Below are 24866 nucleotides of genomic sequence, written 5' to 3' on the forward strand. Positions count from 1 at the left end.
GTGTAGACTTCAACTCCCAGAATTCCCCAGCCAAAGTCCGCACAGCTTAGAGTTGCCAGGGTTGAGGAACCCTGCCTTAGAGGTCTTCTAGTCCAACCCACTGCCCAAGACACTTACACCCTTGCAGCATCCTGCAGTCATGTGGTTGCCATTTGCCCCTGCCAGCTTCCCACAAGCCAAGTCAATGGGGAAAACAGCAGGAAAGTCGCAAATCACTCCGGAAAGTTGCCTGCATCCTCATCCACCCAGCAGCAGCCACTTACCTGCTGGCTGGCTGGCTTGTGAGCCACCTGGGACTCTCTTAACGACCCACAATCCTTGCTTAACGATGGCAGTGGGGAATGCCAGGATTGCCGTTGCTGAGCAATGCAGTCACATGACATCACGCTTTATGACCGCATCACTTAGCGACAGAAATTCCGGTCCCAGTTACTGTTGTTAAGTGAGGACTACCTGTACTGCAACATCCTGTGTGATAACTGGGACTGTGGCAGCGTCTTCTCACCTTTTTCCAAACTGGTTGGGAATTGCAACCCCAGCACTTTTGAAGCGTGTCACGTTGGGGAATGTGTTTTCAGAAAAGACCCGTCATTGCTTAGAAAGGTGACTTAGAGCCAGATCTTCATACAAGGCTTTTAGGGAAAGACTGGACAGCCATTTGTTCGGAATGGTCTGAGGATTCCTGCCCCGGGCAGGGGGTTGGACTAGAAGACCTCTGAGGTCCCTTCCAGCCCTATGATTGTATGATTCTAAGTATTTTAGCTGAAACACTGCTGCAGTTGGGCTCCACTTATGTCACAAAGAACGTGCTAGTTTTTAAAGTGTCACCAAGCTCAGGGTTGCAGCTGAATTTAATAAGGGAAGGAAAATAAGAAGGGGAACTACCTGTATCTCAAGCTACCCCAGTTTCTACTCCTGTAAAGTTTGAAGGAGCTTATGCTGACTAAATCCACGAGACCCAAAGGTGTGGCAGGTCCTCCTGTCACCTCTTTCTTTTGCCCTACAATGAGTCTCCAGGAACCAGCTTTGCTTCTCTTCCAGAGCAGCCGATCCCAAAATCCCAGGAAAGACCCGGTGTACCCTCCTTCTGCCTGCAGTGGAAACTGAAGTGCCATTGGGATCCTGTCTTTCTCGGGCTGGCGGGGAAGGAGGTGTTGGGCAGATGTGGCAGGTAAGAAGGGACATTTAAGGGCAAATTAATTTTAGGAAAAGAGAAAAACTGTATTTGGGGGACAGCACTCCCATACTCTGCTACAGGTTACAGCCTGGAGTCCTGGGCTAGGAAGGTCCATGCTCTATATTATATTATTATTTTATACACAACAACGTGAAATCACAGCTGCCAGTTCTTTAGTTGGTGTTGGTCTTCATTTGCATCGAGTTTTTCCCAAGAACCTGGAATGTCGTAATGTATCGGCGTAGTATATGTGTGGATCTAAGCAGTGTGGCCTTTTTAATTGACAGGTGGACATTTTATTTATTGATTGATTGATTGATTTTCTAACCTGCCTTTATTATTTTTATAAATACCTCAAGGCAGCAACCATACCAAATACTCCTTCCTCCTCCTCTTTTCCCCACAACGGAAACCCTGTGAGGTGGGTTGGGCTGAGAGAGAGCGACTGGCCCAAGGTCACCCAGCCGGCTTTCATGCCTTAGGCAGGTCTAGAACTCACGGCCTCCTGGTTTCTAGCCCATTGCCTTCACCACTAGACCAAGCTGGCTATGTACATGCACAGATTTCCTAAGTGCCCTCCAAGGCTTTTTGGAATGGCACCCAGCGTGCCGATAACTCTGCATTGCTTTTATTTTAATTTTTGCTACTATTACCATAAAGTGGATTTCTTTAGATGGAAATCAACCATCTGCAAGGGAAAGGGCCAACCTCAGGCATAATCTCCTAATGAGCAGCTCCTGGGTCCCACGTGGGGGAGATGGGTGGTGATAAAAATATAGATAGATAGATAGATAGATAGATAGATAGATAGATAGATAGATAGATAGATAGATAGATAGATAGATTTCAAGAGAAATTCTTAGGGGAGCAAAATTTGAGTGAGGCCCAGTGCTGATGGAATAGCCTGGCTAGAAGAAAGGTGCTAAATGAGATGGTAGAAGAGCCATTGGATAGAGGCCAAAGGTGGTGGTGGGAGAATAATTGATATTTGGGGACTGGCCATGCTCCCCCAACAGCCATTTGGCCTGTTTTCCAGACTGCCTGTTGAGAATGCTCTCTAGACCAGCCAAGATTGGCCAGTGATGCCTATCCATGAGATAACCAGATAATGAATCATAAGCAAAGAAGATGTGGTGGCCTATTAAGACGATCCCAGGCTGACATTGAGGTGGGTCCCTGAGCTCCTTGGAAGCCTAGTTTGTTCTCCAGGTGTCCAAGGGACATTTTCATTCCTGTTTCGGATAGTTTTTATCTATGCCTTTGGTACCTGGTTGGGCCCATTTGGAAGGATGAAATTCGGTGGGTGCTCCCCCAAAATGGCTGTTGGACAGAGGCTTGTCCACAGACCAACTGGCTGCCGTTGGGAATAGAAACAGTGCCAATGCTTGGATTTCTCTGATATCTACCAACCCTTCAGGCTGTGCCCACCCACCCCTGCTCCCCATGGAGATTTCCTCCTGCCCCAGTTGACTTAGTTGCTTGCCATTTCTATTTGTTAGGAAAACTTTGGGACCCTCCTTGGGAATAAAATGAGGCATGAATGGGGATAAGAAGGATGCTGTGGATGAGCCCTTAGCTTTTTAGCAAGTCAACTGCCTTTGTCCTAAAGAGGGGATTAAGGTTTGCAGAGAACTGGCATCCCCAGACACAGTGCTGGGGATCTGCAGCCCTCCTGCCTCTACCGTATTCTCTGCTCATGCAGAAATGGAACAAATGTAAATAAAATAAAAAGCATAATCGAAAGCATATGCAGAGGGGTATCTATTAAGAAGGCTCTTTTTCTATCTGTGAGTTGGTGCCATCTTTCTGAACGCAACCTTTTCTTCTTTCAGCCCCTGGTGTCCTTTGACGAGGTGGCCTTGTATTTCACAGAAAGGGAGTGGGATCTACTGGATCCCAGCCAGCAAGCTCTCTATAAGGATGTCATGCTGGAGACTTATAGCTACGTGGCCTCTGGAGGTGAGGACCTGATTCATTCATTCATTTATTTATTTATTTATTTATACATACATACATAAACATATACATATATAATATTATATATTATATATAGATACAGACAGACAGACAGGCCCATTGGCTCATCCATGATTAAATCAAGGGTGGTTGTTGTTTATTCATTCAGTCGCTTCCAACTCTTCGTGTCATGAGCACTGATGGTGAGCAGGAGGGGGCCCCTATCCAGTGGGGAAAACTCATGCGTAGTAGCGAGGAATTGAGCAGTCATTCAAAGAGACACAGAACAGACCCGCCTTGACTTTTGGGGGTTACCTGTCTGGATTTTCTCACGCTTCTTCAGTTTGGTAGGATTTTCTGTCTACTGTAGCAGTAATAAAACACTAGAGATTATTCCTCATCTCAGCATGGTTCCTGCCTGTTAGGACATCAATCCTAACAAACTGAAGAAGCGTGAGAAAACCCAGACAGGTAACCCCCAAAAGTCAAGGTGGGTCTGTTCTGTGTCTCTTTGAATGACTGCTCAATTCCTCGCTACTATGCGTGAGTTTTCCCCCCTGGATAGGGGCCCCCTCCTGCTCACCATCAGTGCTCATGACACTTCGTGACTTCATGGACCAGCCCATGCCAGAGCTTCCTGTCGGTCGTCAACACTCCCAGCTCCCCCAGGGACGAGTCCGTCACCTCTAGAATATCCTCCATCCACCTTGCCCTTGGTCGGCCCCTCTTCCTTTTGCCCTCCACTCTCCCCAGCATCAGCATCTTCTCCAGGGTGTCCTGTCTTCCCCTTATGTGGCCAAAGTATTTCAGTTTTGCCTTTAATATCATTCCCTCAAGTGAGCAGTCTGGCTTTATTTCCTGGAGGATGGACTGGTTTGATCTTGCAGTCCAAGGCACTCTCAGAATTTTCCTCCAACACCACAGTTCAAAAGCATCGATCTTCCTTCGCTCAGCCTTCCTTATGGTCCAGCTCTCGCAGCCATATGTTACTACGGGGAACACCATTGCTTTAACTATGCGGACCTTTGTTGTCAGTGTGATGTCTCTGCTCTTAACTATTTTATCGAGATTTGTCATTGCTCTTCTCCCAAGGATTAAGCGTCTTCTGATTTCCTGACTGCAGTCAGCATCTGCAGTAATCTTCGCACCTAGAAATACAAAGTCTTTCACTGCTTCTACATTTTCTCCCTCTAAAATCAAGGGTAAATGTAAACAAAGCTCAATTCTGATTTTACCATGGTTATTTTAATATTGTTTTTATCCTTGGATGTTTTTATTTGTTGTTTACTGCCCGGAGTCATTTTGGCAGTGAACATATCTAATAAGAAAGACAGAGTTCTGTTTGGGCCCTGGGTTCTCCCATTTCCTTCATTAGCTGGAGGTTTTTAGTCTTGTTTTTCCACCCTCTTGGTTTCGGGGGAGTGCCATTGCATTTGGAAGACCTGAAGATTTTAGATTCAGAATGACCTGCTGGTCTCTTTGTTTGACAGATATCCCCAAACCTGAGCTCATTTCTCGACTGGAAGAAGGAAGCGATCTGCTTGTTCAAGATGCCAGAGAAGGAGATCCGTGGAGAGGTAGCCAATTCAGCGGGTGGTGATGCTATTAAAAGCGAACAGAGGATGAATAATGCCATGGAGAAGGCATCAATTCAGGGTTATTTCTTCGTTGGCTGGATTTACTGTATATCCCGCCCTTCAGAAAAGGAGGTAGACTCAAAGGGAGCTGGCCCAGGGGCTCCACGGGAGCTTTTACGGCTGATTGGGGATCAGAAGCTGGGTCTCCCCCTCCCCGTAGTCCAGCCCTTTCCCCACTACCCCACTCTGGCTGTCTCTGATAAATTGTCATGAGTAAGGATGGCGAGCAGGGGGCTCCCATCCAGGCTGTAAAGCGCATGCGTAGTACTGAGGAATTAGGTGGCCATTCAAAGAGACACAGATCGGGCCCACCTTAGCCTTTGGGGTTTATATGTCTGGGTTTTTCCCACGCTTCTTCAGTTTGTTAGGATTCTCTGTTATGTAGCAGTAATAAAACACTAGAGACCTATTCCTTGTCTCAGCGTGGTTCCTGGCTGTTAGGACATAAATAAACACTATTTATTTTATATGGAAAGCAGATACGGCCTACTCCAGTGCTTTTCAGCCCTAGCAACTCTAAGATGTGTGGACTTCACCTCCCAGAATTCCCAGCCAGATTTTCAGCCTGGTCAACCTTTTTCTTTTCTCAGACATTTTCACCCTATCTACTGTGAATCGCAGTAAATCGTTTTTATTACATGAGCGCCCATTGTTGTCGTATGGCGACAATTCTGAGAAATTATACTTAACCCTCAAGCGGGCACAGACTATAGCATTGCAGCTTTTCACTTTTTTATTGTGTTTTTCAGAAGTCTTTTCCATTTTGGTGCCCCCAAAATTGGGCGCCCTAGGCCTAGATAAGTCGGTGTAACCGGGGAGAGGCGGTCCCTCAAATAAGCTGGCCCCGTGGCTTTAAAGGTCATAACCAGCACCTTGAATTGGACCAAACTGGCAACCAATGCAACTCGCGGAGCAGAGGTGTAACATGCAGTTGTGGAAACAAACATAACTGCCTGCGCTGCTGCATTATGCACCAGCTGAAGCTTCTGGATACGCTTCAAGGGAAGCCCCACATAGAGCGGATTACAGCAGTCCATCCGGAAGGTGACCAAAGCATGAGTGGCTGAGAGGAGAGCAAAGATTCCTTTGCCTTTTATGATTCTAGCCAGAGATAAGCCACCCAGAGTCACTTTTGGGAGTTGGGTGACCATAGAAACCAAATAAATAAATTTATCTCCTCCTCTAAGCCAGGTTCATATAGCATACTAACCCAGGACCAGGAACTTTCTAGAGTTAAAAAGTGAAAAGTAATTCAGGGGACTAAAATTTAATGTAACTGTTATTTTTTTAACTTGCTTTCCTTTTCCTTTTATCCTGAGCAGGTGAGGAACAAGGCAGTGACCGTCATTGGGAGCTGACCCTCTTGTCATTAGAAACAGCCAGACATCAGAGAGGAAAAGGGACGTGTGAAAGTCTAGCGGACATCAAAAACCAAGAGAGCACCCAATCAAAGAAAGGGAAGAAGAAATGCTGTATTTCTCGTGGAGTTGACATCCCGAAACATCTAATCTCCAGAGATGTGATGGGAAACAGAAAGAGAAACTACTCAATGAGTGAAAAAATGGAGAAACCTAAATCGAAATTAAGTACCCAAAGCGGGATAAATGCAAAAGAAAATCCACACGAATGTATAGAATGTGGAAAGAGCTTCCGTAATAGTCAGACGCTCGCTAAACATGAGAGGATCCACACAAGGGGGAACCCTTATCAGTGCCTGGAGTGTGGAAAGAGCTTCAGGTGGAATTCACACCTGCTTTTTCATTATCGGAGTCATACCCGGGAGAAACCCTATCCATGTGCAGAATGTGAACAGAGCTTCCGGGTCAAAAGTCACCTCACCTTGCATCAAAGAACTCACACAGGGGAGAAACCCTACAGATGCAGCTGGTGTGGAAAGCGATTCAGCTGTAGTAGCAGCCTGACTATCCATGAACGCACGCACACGGGGGAAAAGCCCTATAAATGCCTGAAGTGTGGGAAGACCTTTGTCTTGAGTTCTCTCCTCATTGTACATCAAAGGAGTCACACGGGGGAGAAACCGTATAAATGTCTGGAGTGCGGAAAGAGCTTCAGTCATAGGAACACCCTCACCACACACGAACGAACCCACCGAGGGGAGAAGCCCTATAAATGTATGGAATGTGGAAAGGCCTTTGTGCGAAGTTCACTCCTTATTCTGCATGAAAGGAGCCACACAGGAGAGAAGCCATACAAATGCATGGACTGTGGGAAGAACTTCAGCCGTAGGAATAGCGTTACTATCCATAAAAGAATCCACACAGGGGAGAAACCTTATAAGTGCACAAGGTGCGGCATGAGGTTCAGCCAGAGTGCGCACCTTACTCAACATCAGAAAAGCCACACAGGAGAGAAACCGTATAAATGTAAGGTGTGTGGAAAGAGCTTCAGCGTGAATGGATCCCTTACTTCCCATCAGAGGACTCACACGGGGGAAAAACCGTATAAATGCGGCGCATGTGGGAAGAGCTTCAATTGTAAGAGTAACCTTACCTTACACGAAAGAACACACCTGGGGGAGAAGCCGTACACGTGTCTGCAGTGTGGGAAGAGCTTTGTCAAGAGTTCAGTCCTTATCGTTCATCAGAGAACCCACACAGGGGAGAAACCGTATAAATGTATGGAATGTGGGAAAAGTTTCAGTGTGAATGGGTCACTTACTTCCCATCAGAGGACTCACACAGGGGAGAAGCCACATAAATGTAGTGAGTGCGGAAAGAGCTTTGGCCGAAAAGGTAGCCTTACCATACACGAAAGGACACATACGGGGGAGAAACCCTATGAATGTACTGAGTGCGGAAAGAGCTTCGTGAAGAGTGCAGTCCTTACTGTACATCGAAGGACTCACACGGAGAAACCATTGAAATGCGTGGAGTGTGGGAAGAGTTTCGGTCAGCGTGGGAAACTTGCAACGCATGAAAAAGCCCACAGCAGGGATTAATCATCATCATGCCTGCAACATGGAAAGAAGCGTCACAGGCCACATCTTTTCCCTTCTAAGACTATAGAAATGCAGAGACTACCAAGAGAGCTTCTACCAGATAGATACCCTTCTTTTTCTTCAAAGAACTCCCCTGGGAGTAAATCATTAAAATACAGGGCAACAGTCAGTAGCTTTCTTCGCCATGTGTGAACTCATTACCGGCACAAACTGTTTTAAGGCGTCAGAGGAAACTGACTTGGCTGGGTTCACACAAGAAGATAAACCATGGTTAACTAGGCAGCATTCAGACTTGGTTAAGGTTTTTAGATCTGGCCTGCAAAAATGCAGACAGCCACTAGGTGGCTAAATGAGTTAGTTTTTTGAGTATCTGCTGCCACCTAGTGGGCATTGCAGCCTGGATAAATTAAAACCAGCATGCCACGCAGGGATGTTGTTGTTGTTTATTCGTTTAGTCGCTTCCGACTCTTCGTGACTTCATGGACCAGCCCACGCCAGAGCTTCCTGTCGGTCGTCAACACCCCCAGCTCCCCCAGGGACGAGTCCGTCACCTCTAGAATATCATCCATCCATCTTGCCCTTGGTCGGCCCCTCTTCCTTTTGCCCTCCACTCTCCCGAGCATCAGCATCTTCTCCAGGGTGTCCTGTCTTCTCCTTATGTGGCCAAAGTATTTCAGTTTTGCCTTTAATATCGTTCCCTCAAGTGAGCAGTCTGGCTTAATTTCCTGGAGGATGGACTGGTTGGATCTTCTTGCAGTCCAAGGCACTCTCAGAATTTTCCTCCAACACCACAGTTCAAAAGCATCGATCTTCCTTCACTCAGCCTTCCTTATGGTCCAGCTCTCACAGCCATATGTTACTACGGGGAACACCATTGCTTTAACTATGCGGACCTTTGTTGTCAGAGTTTTGAGGCTGCAATCCTGATGTTTTTGACCCTCGATGCCACATTCTGGCTCAGCATGTTGTTTTATGACAAAAGGGCATAAGATTTAAGATTCTGAGAAGAGTTGCTAGATTAGATAAGTCTACTTACCTACTTATCTACCATCCTCTTGTTTCATACCACCCGGTTAAACATTTCTAAGAAATGGGGCAAGGAGACAGTGGTTCCGTCTCTCAGCCTTGTTCCCCAGGAGCTGACACTCAGTGGCAGAATTATTTTGGTCTGTATAAAAGACTTTTAACCTCAGTCCTGTCTGAAAGATAGCCAAGCGTTTCACCATCACCCTATCTTGTAGCAGTGAGTTCCATAAGACCATAAATGTATTATCTGAAGTCATAAATTTAATTTGGCTTGAGAGTCAGGTCAAAGCCCCCGGACCTTGCTGATGTGGGCTATGGGCTGGGGTATCCTTGGATGGGGGGGAGATACCTGGGAGCAGAAGCTGTTGAGGGGGGAGATGTGTTTGAGAAGTTGAACATGTAATGAGACAATTCTTTGGGGGCTACCGATGGGGAAGGCTGAGATTTCCAGTCAGGCAGCATTAGATAACCAGTATATGCAAATGTTTGTGAGACTGAAAATAAAATTTATACCAAAAGAAAACACATGCATTTTCCCTCTTTGCCACTATATACTGTCTTCTTCATTTTCTTAAAACCTTCATTGTTATTTAAGCACCTTGTCTAGCCTGAATTAAAAAGAGATGTTTTCACTTTTCTTGTTGACACTGGTGAAAGTTTTGGCAGCAGTGGTAGAACACAAGATGAAAAGCAGAAAAAGAAATTTCTGCTCTTTTTACGTTGGTGTGTTTTTTGAGTAATTTTATTGTTGAATTTGGAGGGGCACCCTGCCCTGCCACTTTTGATGCAGATCTAACATGGTGTGGAGGGTGATGGTGGTTGGACGGGGCCGTTTCAGCTCTTCACTCTAAACTCTCTTCCATGATGGGATCTGGATTAAAATAAAACTGACATAAAGAGGCTCTTTCCCTCATTTTATTCCCACTTACCTGCCTTCCTACCTACATGAACAAACTTTTTGCCTCTCAGGATGGCATGCTTTAATGCCAACGGTTCTCCCCACACAGCTCCCCAATTATCAAGGTACTGAGTTAAAAACAAAGAAAAAAATTCCCTGGCATAGGATACAGTGAAACAAAATGATGAGCATTCAAATGATCCCTTTGCCCCCTTGGCTCTCCAGTATTCGGGCTCGCTCAGATGGAATTGTGTAGCAGACAGTGAAAAACTTCTAATTTCTAATGAATCAAAATTTCTAATGAAAAAAACGAATGTCTCTCAGACAAAGAGTATGGCACTTTGTATACACTTCTGCGTGCACATGCGTAGTACCACCCTTTTGACAACCCTTTGAAATGTTTCTCTGGAAAGTTTATCAGTTCCTTTTACCATATAGAGACAGTCTCCCCCTCTTTCTAAGCCCCTTTTTCTAGGCACTGCTGCGTAGGTGTCTCTCTCGCTTTGACCTAAGGGAGATTCCTGTGCAAGCGAATTTACAGGCGCACATGGCATTGATTGAGCCTTTAGCAGATTTAGAATTTCCTCCTTCAGGAACAAAGCTGGCTTCGTGGGAACGCCGGCTCCAAGACCCTGGGCATGCTTCAAAGCAGCCCTGGCCACGTGAGAGAAAAGCTGGCTCTCTTGGAGCCTGTGGCCTGCTGGGGTTCCCGGCACCTAAATCCTTTTGAGCCCCAGGAAATCAGGAACAAAATTTTAGGAGGTAGAGAGGTTTTGATCTCCACCAAGAGCCAAGCCCTGTGAAAGCGCAGGATTCTTTCCATCAGCTTTTGATCTGCAAGCTGGTGCCCTCCAAGTGTGCCCAAGCGGCCTGGGAATTCTTCAGGCTGAAAGCTCACTCGTCCTTTTGCCCAGTTGCAGTGGCGATGAGTGCACCCTTGGGAGACCTCAAAGAACAGGTTAGGGATAGATCGTCATGGAGAAAATCTATCCATGTGGTCGCCGGGAGTCGAAAAGGACTGGATGGCTCAAAATCAATCAAGAAATCTTGCCAAGCCTTAGGGTAGAGACCAGACCGGTGGGGTTTTCAGCCACGTGTCGCTAGATGGCGCTGTAGAAACAAGCAAACCCCGCGCCAGAAAGCTGTCAATCCAGCAGCGGCCTCTGTGGTTGCTGAGGACCGACATGCAACGGGAGGGGGAGGGGCAGAGCTGAAACAATGGAGTATTGGATGGCTAGAGGGGATGTCGGAGGAGTGGAGGGGGGCAGAGGAAGTTCCTGTTCCGGCTCCCGCCTGGGGGGAGAGCGGCGCGGAGGAGCGCTCTGTGGTCTTCGCGGGGTCGGAGCAGCAGCGGCGGGAGGTGAGCGGAGGCCGGGAGGGAGGCGAGGGCGGGAGCGCGCGGGGCTGCCTCGTTTCCTCCGCGGGGAGAGCCAGGTGAGCGACCCCGCCGGAAAACGCCGGCTGCGCCCCGCGCCGCCCCTCCCCGCGTTTCCTGCCTCGGGAGCTGCGCGCTTTGAAACCGGGGCAGGCAGTTTCCTGGCGGTCGGGAGATTTAGAGGGTCTCCTTCGCGTCCGCGTTGACGCTCTGTGATTTTGGGGAGATGCTGTTTCCTTGGCAACCGCACGGGACGGATCTGCCACTGCTGCCTCCCGGGACGTTTTGGTTTTTTTTTCCTTCCGAGTCCAGCCAACAGACTCTCCCATCCCTGTATTAACCAGGTCCGACCCTGCTTGACCCAGCCCTTTTTTTAAAATAGCCACTGGGGGCGATTTGGGGCGTTCAGGTGTAGAGGTAGTCCTCGCTTACCTCTTGTTTAGTGACCGTTCAAATGGCACTGAAAAGGAGACTTCCAACCGGTCCTCAGAGTTGTGGCCCTCAAAGCGATTTGGGTGCTGGCAAACTAGCCAGGGTGGTCTAGTGGTTAAGGCACCGGGCTAGAAACCGGGAGACGGTGAGTTCTAGTCCGGCCTCAGGCATGAAAGGCGGCTGGGAGACCTTGGGCCAGTCGCTCTCTCTCAGCCCAACTCACCTCATGATTTGCTTAATGACTACAGCCAGAACTGATGTAAGTCAGCACATTCGTGTGACGTCATCTCTATTTTTTTATTTCTATATCCAATTTTCCCCCCAATCATGTCACTCGGAGAGCAACTTAATGAGCAAGCTGCTTAGTGACAGAGTTGCTGGTCCCAATTGCAGTCAGAAAGGAGGACTACCTGTATTGTACAGTGATGTGCCCAGAGTGGTTGTGAACAGGATTTTCTGCCCTTTTCTTATTTGGACCTGAGGAGTTGAATGGACAAAACTCGTGCTTTAAAACTTGCAGAGGCTTTGGGCACCATTTCATCTGTTGAAGCCTCCCAGCCCTCTCAAAGTAGCCCCAAAGGTTTGGCCATACCCACTTCTGGGACATTTTGTAGGCTGAATTACAGATGGATTTTCTGTTGTTTTTTATTCGTTCAGTCGCTTCCGACTCTTTGTGACTTCATGGAACAGACCGCGCCAGAGCTTCCTGCTGGTCGTCGCCACTCCCGGGTCCCCCAAAGACGAGTCTGTCACCTAGAATATCACCCATCCATCTTGCTGCTGGTCGGCCCCTCTTCCTTTTGCCTTCCACTTCCCCTAGCATTAGCATCTTCTCCAGGGTGTCCTGTCTTCTCCTTATGTGGCCAAAGTACTTCAGTTTTGCCTTTAATATCATTCCCTCAAGTGAGCAGTCTGGCTTTATTTCCTGGAGGATGGACTGGTTTGATTTTCTTGCAGTCCAAGGCACTCTCAGCATTTTACTCCAACACCACAGTTCCAAAGCATTTATCTTCCATCTCCCAGTCTTCCCAATGGTCCAGCTCTCGCAGCCATATGTTACTACTGGGAATAGGTAAAGGTAAAGGTTTCCCTTGACGTAAAGTCCAGTCGAATCCGACTCTAGGGGGCGGTGCTCATCTCCGTTTCTAAGCCTTGGAGCCGGCGTTGTCATAGACACTTCCGGGTCATGTGGCCAGCATGACGACTCGGAACGCCGTTACCTTCCCGCCGAAGTGGTACCTATTGATCTACTCACATTTGCATGTTTTCGAACTGCTAGGTGAGCAGGAGCTGGGATTAACAACGGGAGCTCACCCCGCCGCGCGGTTTCGAACCGCCGACCTTCCGATCGACAGCTCAGCGGTTTAACCCGCAGCGCCACCACGTCCCCACTACTGGGAATACCATTGCTTTAACTATGCGGACCTTTGTTGTCAGTGTGATGTCTCTGCTCTTAACTATTTTATCGAGATTTGTCATTGCTCTTCTCCCAAGGATTAAACGTCTTCTGATTTCCTGGCTGCAGTCAGCATCTGCAGTAATCTTTGCACCTAGAAATACAAAGTCTGTCACTGCCTGTACGTTTTCTCCCTCTATTTGCCAGTTATCAGTCAAGCTGGTTGCCATAATCCTGGTTTTTTTGAGGTTTAGCTGCAAGCCAGCTTTTGCACTTTCTTCTTTCACCTTCATCATAAGGCTCCTCAGTTCCTCCTCACTTTCAGCCATCAAAGTGGTATCATCTGCATATCTGAGATTGTTAATGTTTCTTCCAGCGATTTTAAGCCCAGCCTTGGATTCTTCAAGCACAGCACATCACATGATGTGTTCTGCGTACAAGTTGAATAGGTAGGGTGAGAGTATACAGCCCTGCCGTACTTCTTTCCCAATCTTAAACCAGTCTGTTGTTCCATGGTCTGTTCCTACCATTGCTACTTGGTCATTATACAGATTTCTCAGGAGGCAGACAAGATGACTTGGTATCCCCATACCACTAAAAACTTGCCACAATTTGTTACGGTCCACACAGTCAAAGGCTTTAGAATAGACAATAAAACAGAAATAGATGTTTTTCTGAAACTCCCTGGCTTTTTCCATTATCCAGCGGATATTGGCAATTTGGCCCCTAGTTCCTCTGCCTTTTCTAAACCCAGCTTGTACATCTGACAATTCTCGCTCCATGAATTGCTGAAGTCTACCTTGCAGGATCTTGAGCATTACCTTACTGGCATGTGAAATGAGTGCCACTGTTTGATAGTTTGAACATTCTTTAGTGTTTCCTTTTTTAGGTATGGGGATATAAGTTGATTTTTTCCAATCTGATGGCCATTCTTGTGTTTTCCAAATTTGCTGGCATATGGCATGCATTATCTTGACAGCATCATCTCGCAAGATTTTGAACAGTTCAGCTGGGATACCGTTGTCTCCTGCTGCCTTGTTATTAGCAATCCTTCTTAAGGCCCAATCAACCTCACCCTTCAGGATGTCTGGCTCTAGCTCACTGACCACACCGTCAAAGCTATCCCCGATATTGTTATTCTTCCTATACAGGTCTTCTGTATATTCTTGCCACCTTTTCTTGATCTCTTCTTCTTCTGTTAGGTCCTTGCCACCTTTGTTTTTGATCATACCCATTTTTGCCTGGAATTTACCTCTGATGTTTCTAATTTTCTGGAAGAGGTCTCTTGTCCTTCCTATTCTATTGTCTTCTTCCACTTCCACTCATTGCTTGTTTAAAAATAATTCCTTATCTCTTCTGGCTAACCTCTGGAATTTTCATTTAATTGGGTATATCTTCCTCTATCGCTATTGCCTTTTGCTTTCCTTCTTTCTTGGGTACTTCTGGTGTCTCAGCAGACAGCCATTTTGCCTTTGGTTTTCTCTTTCTTTGGGATGTATTTTGTTGCCACCTCCTGAACAATGTTGTGAACTTCTGTCCATAGTTCTTCCAGGATCCTATGTACTAAATCCAGTCGCTTCAATCTATTCTTCACTTCCACTGCATATTCCTTAGGAATATTAGTGAGCTCATATCTAACTGATCTGTGGGTCTTCCCTAATCTCTTTAGTCTGATCCTAAATTGTGCAAGAAGAAGTTTGTGATCTGAACTACAGTCAGCTCCAGGTCTTGTTTTTACCAACTGTATAGATGTCCGCCACCTTTGGCTGCAAAGGATGTAGTCAATCTGATTTCGGTGTTTTCCGTCTGGTAAGTCCATGTATAAAGCTGTCTCTTAGGTTGTTGGAAGAGAGTGTTTGTTATGCAGAGTGAGTTGTCTTGGCAAAATTCTATCAGCCTATGTCCTGCTTCATTTTGTTCTCCCAGGCCATGCTTACCTGTAATTCCAGGTGTCATTTGACTGCCCACCTTAGCATTCCAGTCTCCTGTGATGAAAACAACGTCTCTTAGGCGTATTGTCCAGTAGGTGCTGCAGATCCTCATAGAACTGCTCTACTTCAGCTTCTTCAGCATCTGTGGTTGGGGCGTATATTTGGATCATGTGATGTTAGATGGCTTGCCCTGAATTTGAACTGAGATCATTCTATCGTTTTTTGGATTGTATCCAAGCACTGCTTTAGCCACTTTACTATTAATTATGAAGGCTACTCCATTTCTTCTGTGATCCTCTTGTCCACAATAGTAGATCTGGTGGTCATCTGATGTGAAGTGGCCCATTCCAGTCCATTTCAGTTCAATGACACCCAAAATGTCTATCTTTAATCTTGACATCTCACCAATAACCACATCCAATTTGCCCTGGCTCATAGGTCTTACATTCCAGGTTCCAACGGTGTGTTGATCCTTAGAACATCGGATTCGCCGTTCACCACCAGCACTGTCGGCTGCTAGCCGTCCTTTCGGCTTTGAGCTAGCTGCATCATCAGATCTGGGGCTAGATGAACTCATCCTCTGTTCCTCCCCAGTAGCATTTTGACCATCATCTGACCTGGGAGTCTCATCTTCCCATCGGACATATCCCTGGTTGTACTGATCCATTTAGTTTTCACGGCAAGAATACTGGGGTGGGTTGCTGTTACCTTCCCCAGGGATCTTATTTAGTCTGAACTCTCTGTCATGACCTTCCTGTCTTGGGTGGCCCTTCACAGTTTTTCTACATACATATTTCATACATACATACATACATATTTCATGGATTTTCTACATACATACATTTGTGGGTGTGTGTATCTGTATTTCTCTCTGTGTGCATCTTTGTGTATGTGTAGAATCTATCCCCAGCATTTCCAGATATCCTTGAAGATAGTCCTTTAAGTGTTAAGAATCTGATTGACCCAAGTAAACAAGTGAATTTAAGGATTTGAACTCAGACCTCAATAGTCTTCTATGTGTCAAATGAATCATAATGACTGTTAGAGGTTAATCTAGCGTTTTGGCACTTTTCCTTTTTCATTGTAATGTATGCTGTTTTGTTGTTGTTTGCACATGTTGCGCAGCCATTTTATAGATAATAATTAATTTTATGTGAATCTTACAGAGAAAAAGGATACCAATAAGAGCCTTTGCGACAACTGAGAATCACAAGCAGCATTAAAAAGGAAAGCAAATCAAGCCAGCAATCAAATCTTTTCCACTTACTCCAGAGAACCCCAAAACTCTTCTCCTTCCACAGCAGGTGACAGACAAGGAAGAGAAAAACTGGAAGAGAGTTTTTGAGCTGGAAAAAATTGATTATGTGGAACTCAAATATTCCATGAAAACATCAAGGGGGACAATTTCCAAATTCCGAGAAAGAGGGAAATATCTGGAAGTCAGTGGGGAGGAAGAGGTCACCTGGCTAGCCACATAGGGCAGACAGTAAAGCAAGCCTAACCCTGTGAGGAAGGAAACAGTCACTTGAATCAAAGCACCACCAAACAAGGGATCAGAAATCGTTTCGATCTCCTCGAAAATCCAAGAATATCATTGGTGGAAAAGCCCAACAGAGGTGTATATTGTGGGAAAAGCACAGATTACAGATCACAAGTGATTATGCACGAGAGGACCCACGCAGATGAGAAGCCCAACCTGTGTTCTCAAGGCACCAAAAGCTTTAGCAAGGACGCCACCCTGGTGAATCACAAGAGGACTCACACCAGGGAGAAACCATATGAGTGTCCAGATCGTGGGACAGGTTTCAGTCAGAATTCCAAACTGTTGAGACACCAGAGGACTCACACAGGAGAGAAACTGTACCAGTGTCCGGATTGTGGAAAAAAATTCAGTCAGAATTCATACCTGGTGATACATCAGAGGACTCACACAGGAGAGAAACCGTATAAGTGTCCGGATTGTGGGAAAAGTTTCAGTCAGACTTCCCACCTGGTGAACCACCAGAGGACTCACACAGGAGAGAAACCGTATGAGTGTCCGGATTGTGGGAAACACTTCAGTGAGAAGTCCAGCCTGGTGATACACCAGAGGACTCACACAGGAGAGAAACCCTATGAATGTCTGGATTGTGGGAAAAGTTTCAGTCAGAATTCCCACCTGGTGATACACCAGAGGACTCACACAGGAGAGAAACCGTATGAGTGTCTGGATTGTGGAAAAAATTTCAGTCAGAATTCACACCTGGTGATACACCAGAGGACTCACACAGGAGAGAAACCGTATGAGTGTCCGGATTGTGGGAAAAGTTTCAGTGAGAAGTCCAGCCTTGTGGTACACCAGAGGACTCACACAGGAGAGAAACCGTATGAGTGTCCGGATTGTGGGAAAAGTTTCAGTCGGAATTCCGAACTTGTGAGCCACCAGGGGACTCACACAGGAGAGAAACCGTACGAGTGTCCGGATTGTGGGAAAAGTTTCCGTTGGAAGTCCAGCCTGGTGACGCACCAGAGCACTCACACAGGAGAGAAACCCTATGAGTGTCCGGATTGTGGGAAACATTTCAGTCAGAATTGTCACCTTGTGTTGCACCAGAGGACTCACACAGGAGAAAAACCACATGAGTGTCCATATTGTGGGAAAAGTTTCAGTTTGAATTCCCACCTGGTGATACACCAGAGGACTCACACAGGAGAGAAACCATATGAGTGTCTGGATTGTGGGAAGAGTTTCAGTCAAAATTGTCACCTGGTGTCGCACCAGAGGACTCACACAGGAGAGAAACCATATGAGTGTCTGGATTGTGGGAAAAGTTTCAGTCAGAATTCCCACCTGGTGAACCACCACAGGACTCACACAGGAGAGAAACCGTATCAGTGTCCGGATTGTGGGAAAAGTTTCAGTCGGAATTCCGAACTGGTGATACACCAGAGGACTCACACAGGAGAGAAACCGTATGAGTGTCCAGATTGCGGGAAAAGTTTCAGCGCGAAGTCCAGCCTGGTGAACCACCAGAGGATTCACACAGGAGAGAAACCATATGAATGTTTGTATTGTGGGAAAAGTTTCAGTCGGAATTCACAGCTGGTGACTCACCAGAGGACTCACACTGGGGAGAAACCCTATGAGTGTCAGGATTGTGGGAAAAGTTTCAGTTGGAATTCCCAACTGGTGATACACAAGAGGACTCACACAGGGTACAACCCTTATGAATGTCTGTATTGTGGGAAAAGTTTCATTTCGAATTCCCACATGGTAACACACCAGAGGACTCACAAAGGAGAGGAATCATATGAGTGTCCAGATTGTGGGAAAGATTTCAGTCTTAGGTCTGGCCTTATAAATCATGTAGCTTTACACATAGGAGAGAAACCCTTCAAATGCCCAGACTGTGGAGAGTGCTTCAGAATAAATTCCTCCCTTAGCAGACACAAGGACATCCACATGAGGCAGAAGGTGATGAGTGTAGAGAAGGCTTGAATTTCACTTCTCATCTCCCATTGAACATCCAGCTGAAACGTGAAGTATTTAATTTCTGGGCTGATTTGTTTTTGGTCAGACGTCTCAGTATGAGAGATGAGGGAGGAGAGAAAAAAATTGTAAAATGTTTGTTTGAGAAAGGCCAACTACCCGTGTCTGGCTCTCAGCAGAACTTCCCAGTAAGCTACTGCAGGTCCTAAAAGATACATGAAAAAAAAAGTGGAGCACTCAGGGTTTATGAGAGAATATATTGGGGAAGTTTGTGACAGTGACAAAAGCCGTGTAAAGTTTCAGACGGAAAGGCTCTTCTGCCTTGCAGTTGAACATGATGGATAAGAGCGGCAGGAAGATTGAGCTGAAGAGAAAAGGGATTGTAGTTTTGAGCGTAGGATCTCCAGGTTTATGAGCAGCCCCTGCTGTGATCGTGTTTGCCTGGAGGTGCCTCTTGTTAGCCTTGGACGGCTGTGGGCGATAGCAGTGCCAAGGGGCTGAGCCTTTTGTTGCATCCCCCTCGGTGGTGGAGGTGGGAGAAAAGAACTGCACAGCGGAAGATGTTTTATGTCTAGAAATGGATTGTGTAAGAACCATTCATGGCTTTTGAGAAGGAAAGAAACTGGGTAGTGTCAGCGTTGCTGTGAACGTGGGGCTGAGAAAAGGCAGAGCTCCCAAGACATGGGAGATGTTTCCATTTCTTTCCCTCCTTTCTCAGGGATTCTTTTGAAGTTTTTCCACTGAATCCCTACAAGAAAAGAGAGGAAAATTACTTGTAGCCGCTAAGTGGTATTTTAGCCGTGCAGATGAGTGATCCTGATTTTGCTGAGTTCAGAAGACCCCAAAGAATTCAAGGCTTGTTCATTTCAGGAACCCAGTTCAGAGATCAGGTGTGACAATCCACCCCTCTGATGTTAATGATATGGACTCTCGCCACAAGCCATGGAAGGACATGGAAAAGTTCTTTAGTCAATAGAAGTGGATAGGGATTAAGAGCAAAGAGCAGATTAAGCAGATGCGGGCGCAAACACAAATTTAAACATGGCAGATTCTCAGGCACTCCCCCACCTCCCCTCCCCCACCGGCTTGCTTCCCGTAACTCTAACCTGTCAGTCTTTGGTGTTCCCAGCTGGACGACCTTGGTGTCTGGTTCCTCTTTTCCCACCTTCAACCACCAGCATGCCATTCCTGTTGGGGACGATGGGCAGTGATACAAATTCAAATAAATAAATTCCTATCTCTAGCAGCTCTTCTTCTGTCTGGCAAGCACTCTAGCTAATCATCACAAGCCTCATGCTAACTAAATCTAGTTACTACAAAACCCGTCTATCTCAGGAAGGACGGCAGGATGGCGTCCTGACGTCAGGTTATCATTTTTTTTCCTAGTAGGTCACTCTGCATATGATCCCTTTGCAGAAGGACACTCAACAAGCAGGACCAGGGTGGGGTGGGGAGGAAGCAAGAGGCTCTTTTGGCCTGAGCCTCAAGCTCGGAGTGGCTTCAAATTTAAAGGTCTGCAAAGTTGTTGAACTTTAAACTGTTCAAATTATATTTACTTCTCTCCCCCTTCCTCTCTCTTGCTCTTTTTTGGTGCCGTATTTTTGTGCACACCTGTTATGACGTCCCATTTTATTATGGGCAGGAGCTGCCAATGCTTCTTTCCCTCAGGATTTATTTTGTAAGTTTGCCATTTTTGGGGCATTGCCAATTGTAGAGCGATATCTTCTTGGACATGGATGGTGTCAGTGCATTTATAGAAAGATCCATCCTGCAGTCGGGACTTTTCTCTTAGGAGATACAGATCGGGAAGCCCTGCTCAGGCCCACCAGTATCTTGCGCTCATCCCGTTCTTGAATTTCTCCCCATATTTAGTGGTTGGTTCTGCAGGGTTAACTGAAGACTTATCAATTCTATTCAAATTGTACTCTGCAGTCTATGCTGTGTTCCCTTCTTGTGAGTAAACAAACAAAAAGCTTCCTTAATGGGCTTTTTTCTGTTTCTTTCTAAAGGAGCCATTCCACTTTTTCCTACCTTTCAGAGGTGCCAGTGGTGGCAGAGGTGAAAATAACCAATGGCTGTGTGAAGCCTCCCTCAGCGCTAAATCCGTTGCTGCCAACCAAACGGGACATTAATACTGGGCCTTGTGGCCTCCTCTTGACTTTTGTGACCCCTCCCCTTCTGAAATCTCTGCAAATTACTGCAATAAGTGATGGAGAAAATGGTCCCATGTGAGGTTTTTCCCCTTATTGCTGATCCCGGTTGGGAAAGGGGGTTGCGTGAAATTCCCTCTGTTCGATTGGCCATGTGACATGGAGCATTGTGGTGGAGGTGCCCGTGCCGAATGTCGTTTCACCCTTGGGGACACTGAATTCTACTGGTGGAAAAGCCTCATTTGAGATGGAAACCCTGAAAACGGGAGAAGGAAGCCAGGAGGGTGACTGTCCTACTCAGAACAAGGGACGCTCCGCGTGTTTGCAGGAGAGCCCTGTTAGTCTGTGGCAGCCCCAGAGCTGAAGGCATCGAATAGCAGCTTTTCAGACTGAGCCAGGCATTTGAATGCAACTGGTTGGACAGAGAAGGTGCTACAGACTCCTCCTGACGTACTCTCCAGGGTTAGGTATTGAGCACATCCCAGGATTGCCAGCCAATAATGCCAGGGGCAGAGGATGGTGGGTTTTGTAGTCCAAGGGCCCCTGCAGTACTGTCTCACCCATCTTCCATAGTTATGAATTACTAATGGGCAACTGTAAATGCAGATCAGTGCATGCAACTTTCTTTTTGAATCTTAATTTCTTTTGATCGTTTGGCTTTCGGGGGGGGACGATGGGGGAGATCCCCTCTTGTGGGGTGGCTGGGAGATTTTGGGATTGGTGAGCCCCACCACCGCCCCCTCCCCACCCGGCTTAAGTGAGGGGTTTGAACGCAGGGAGCTTCTCCTTTCGGCCTAGAGTGGGGGGAGAGATGCGCAGGGCGAGAAAGGGAAACTAAAGGAGAGGGTCAAACCCATTTCCTGTTCCTTCCACCAGGGCTTCAGAACCAACCCCCCCCCCCATGGGAAGGGGTGCAGAAGCAGCGCCAGATGGGCATCTATCTTGCAAGAGGGTGATTAGGTCCCGAGTAGGGGAGGGGTGTGCAATCTTGAGGGGGAGGGTGAAATCCCCAGGTGCAAGAAGGGAAGGGGGGAGGGAGGAGATGGGCTTTTCACAGCGGTCCCACCCCATTCCCGCTCGCCTTCTGATTCCCCATTTTATTCCTGCTTGTCCTCTCAAGTTGCTGCTTCTGCAGAGGGCTGTCTGGTCTTCCTAAAATCCTTCCTCCGAGCCCCCCTCCTTCCCCACTCCAGCTCGCAGCACGAGGCTGCCTGGTGTTTTCCGGAAGGTTTCCCACATTCCCTTGTTGCTGGTGGGGATGATGAGGTCCCAAAGGTCTGAAGAGGAGGATCACAGGGCCCGTAGCTTAGAGGTGCCCCCTCCGTGGGCATGAACTGTGGTAGGAGGAGGCAAGGGCGGTTGGAGGCCCGATGAGAGAGACCTGAGAGGCATCCTGGCTTGGCCAATGGGCAGCCCTGGCTGGGGGGCATCTTTTCAGATGGATCTGCCTCTCTTACCTGTCCAGGTACCCTTCCTGATTGACTGCTGTGGGCTCCCATCCTTGTTCAGGTCGGCCCCCCTAACTGAACAGGACCGCACTTGGACGCTTTCAATTTTTTATGTTTAGTTCTTTTATGAGCTGTATAATTTTACACTGGAGAAGAAGCTTTCTGCCATTTTTACACCCACTGAAATAAAAAGGGCTTTCTGACAGCTCTGGAAACCAAGGATTCCTGGAGTCAGGTTTCACTCCGAATGGCATCTTTCCAGTGTCCCGTGCTGAGGTTTGTTTGACTCCTTAATTTAGTGTACAGCTTGGAGATTTCCTAGTGGGGTTCCATCTCTCATTAACTCGTGCAGCTCTGCCTAATTTGCCTCGGCCAGCTAAATGTGGAGCAGTTTTGTTTATGGGGCAGGTGGACTCTATTTTTTAAAAAAGTCCTAATGCATGTAGAAGGCTATCGCTTAGAATCATAGAATGACAGGGTTGGAAGGGAGCTTGGAGGTCTTCTAGTCCAACCCCCTGCCCAAGCCAGGAGTCCTCATACCATCTTGGAAAAGTGGTTGTCCGATCTTTTCTTGAAAACCTCCAGCGATGGCACACCCTGAACTCCGGGAGGCAAGCTGTTCCACTGCTGAAGAGTTCTACCCGTCAGGAATTTCCTCCTTATTTCCTGGTTGGATCTCCCTCTGAGGAGCTTCCCCCTGTGGCTTCTTGTCCGACCCGCAGGTGCCATGGAGAACACACAGACACCCTCTTCCCTGTGGCAGCCTGTGATGACTGGAATACTGAACTTCCCATTAAATCCGACTCATAAGTAATTACTTAGAATTCTCTGTAATGGTAGGTAGCATACAGGACAGAAGAAAATGTTGCGAATGGAAAAGCCCGTGCTTTTTCCCCATTAAACATCTTCAGTGACTTCAAATTCCACCCCCACTCCCCTCTCAGGTATGCCCCCTCCCTCTCGGGCCAGTAAGCGTAAGCATGTGCAGCTGTCTCCCACATTCTTTGCAGATGACCTTGGCAGTTCAAGATAGTCCAAACAAAATGATTTCACACTCCAAGATGTTCCCCCCTCCCTTTCCTTCAACTCACAAGAAAATGACACGTGTTGAATGAAACATGCATGCGAGTCGAATCACGTGTTCTGAGAACGTTTGAGCTGGAGCATGACACAGCCCTTCAAGTACTGGAAGACGGCTATCATGTCTCCCCCCGTCTTCTCTTCGTTAAGCCGAACTTGCCCAGTTCCTTTTGCCGTTCTTCATAGGATTACGTCTCCAGGCCCCTTGTCTGTTGCTTTTCTTGCTCTGTGGTTTTGTTTTTGTCTGGGCCTTCATTACCTCGTTTTTTAGACTATCCCAACCATCCTGACCTGTTTTCCCCCTTAGGATTTCCACCCGTGGAATCCTTCCTATTCTTCCTCACCATTTGTGGAAGTCAGCTCTCCTAAAGTCTTGAAGACCAGTCTGACCTAGTGTGAGGGTTTTGGTTTTAAGGCCTAATTTTAGAAACTCGCAGCACAAGCCATGATGAACATGCAAAGTTCTTTATTAGGTCTTTCTCTCAGTCTGTCAAAGCCATGACTGGCCCCACTTCCTCCCGCCTCCCTTCTTAAGCCTCCCACCTTTTCTTTGTCCCGCCCCTTCCTCTGCGTTGACAGCTTGCTTGATGGTGGCCTCTCAGTTGTGGATGGGGTTGTTGCTAGCTGCTCTCTTCTCATCTCTCGCCCCTCCATTGTTTCTCCTCTCTCTTTTATTTCCCTTGATGTGGAGGATCCAAGATGGCGACCGGATGCTAGACGCTGCTCTCGGGTGGGAGATTCCCGATCTTTTTAGATCCTTACCCCTTAATTTTGGCCTTGAGTTGGGGTACTGGGGGTGATTGGAAGAGCTTGGCCCCCATTCTTGATGTGTGGGTGGCAAGAACAGGGAAAACCCTCCCAGACAGAGCGGCGGCAAACGGCGGCAATGGCACTAGGCAGCAGGGAACCCTGGCTGGGTCCTCTCGACTGCAGTGGGGTAGTTGCTATTGCTAGCACTAGGGCTGGAACTTCCCACCTTTGCTGGAGCTCTGTCCTCCCTTCCAAGCTGGAGCCTGGTCCTGGCGGCGTGACGAATGGTGGAGCAGCAGGCTGGTTCTGCTGGAACTACTCCTGAGTAGCTGTGTGGCTTGGGAGTGAGTCGTCTCCCCCCCCCCCAGCGAATTCTGGGACAGAAGATCAATCCCAGAGGCATGGTATGTGGAGGAGCTGGCCCTGGTGGGGCTACGAGCGGCACGAGTGGTGGAGCAGCGGGCTGGCCCTGGTGGAGACGAAGCAGCAGACCGGCCCCGGCAGCCAAGCAAGCTCTGGAACTGCAATTTTGCTGGGCACAGTGGAGGACAAGGCAGCATATTGGGGCCTTGGAAGCACGAGCTCTGGCTTTGATTCTGGCATTAGCTGGGATTTCGCTGCGACCTTTGGAGGCCTCTGGTGGTTACATCAGTGACAACGTTAGGGGGACTACCTGGAGCCACTGACTTCTGGACTATAAAATCGCCTTTGATCTCTGGTTTATAAATCTCCAGAGTAGTTGGACACTGTATGACATGAGGCCTGAATTAGAGTTTGGCTATCCCCTCCCAATTCCCTTATCCTCCCAATAATTGGGTGCGGTAGGGGATTAATAAGGTCCCTCCAATGTGAATGGGGGCTCCTTCCCTGCGGGTGAGAGACAAGGGGGGAGCCGGAGTGTGAATATGGTCTGAGTGAGAGACGGGGTTGAGGGGAGTGGATGTGATGCCCCCTGTTGCCTAGTGAGAGAGGCTGGGGGTGGCATAGTGAGTATAGTGAGTGCCTAGGTGACGTTTGGGCCTATCAGCGCCGAGAGCAAGAGCTGGTACACTGCGGGGCCCACCATCCCCTCGTGGTTGTGGGAAGTGTGTATGATTGTATGAGAGGATGGAGGGATCCTTACTTCAAGCCAGGGATTCTGGAGGTCTAGAACTGAAGGCAGCTGGATTGGTGGAGCCTGGG

The 24866-nt window shown here is 47.5% G+C and overlaps 2 protein-coding genes across 3 annotated transcripts in view; both read left to right on the forward strand.

Annotated features, from left to right (window-relative positions):
* The first annotated feature begins 908 nt into the window (after positions 1–908).
* Positions 909–8210, forward strand: LOC134492098 (zinc finger protein 883-like). Its single transcript, XM_063296248.1, has 4 exons — positions 909–1171; positions 3010–3136; positions 4624–4710; positions 6093–8210. The coding sequence occupies exons 1-4, from the start codon at positions 1163–1165 to the stop codon at positions 7727–7729; spliced, it is 1860 nt and encodes a 619-aa protein (XP_063152318.1). The 5' UTR covers positions 909–1162; the 3' UTR covers positions 7730–8210.
* A 2716-nt stretch (positions 8211–10926) lies between these two features.
* The window catches only part of LOC134492099 (zinc finger protein 268-like), a 32874-nt gene continuing 18934 nt past the window's right edge, over positions 10927–24866 (forward strand). Inside the window, exons 1-2 of one of the 2 annotated variants that reach the window (XM_063296250.1) lie at positions 10927–11013; positions 15954–18114. In XM_063296250.1, the coding sequence (XP_063152320.1) occupies positions 16448–18114 (1667 nt within the window). In that variant the 5' untranslated portion in view covers positions 10927–11013; positions 15954–16447. Of the gene's footprint in view, positions 11014–15953; positions 20234–24866 lie in introns of those variants that run through there. The other variant, XM_063296249.1, reaches the window with a different exon arrangement.

This window comes from Candoia aspera, chromosome 2 (genome assembly GCF_035149785.1).
Source record: "Candoia aspera isolate rCanAsp1 chromosome 2, rCanAsp1.hap2, whole genome shotgun sequence".
In the NCBI taxonomy this organism is placed as follows: domain Eukaryota; kingdom Metazoa; phylum Chordata; class Lepidosauria; order Squamata; family Boidae; genus Candoia; species Candoia aspera.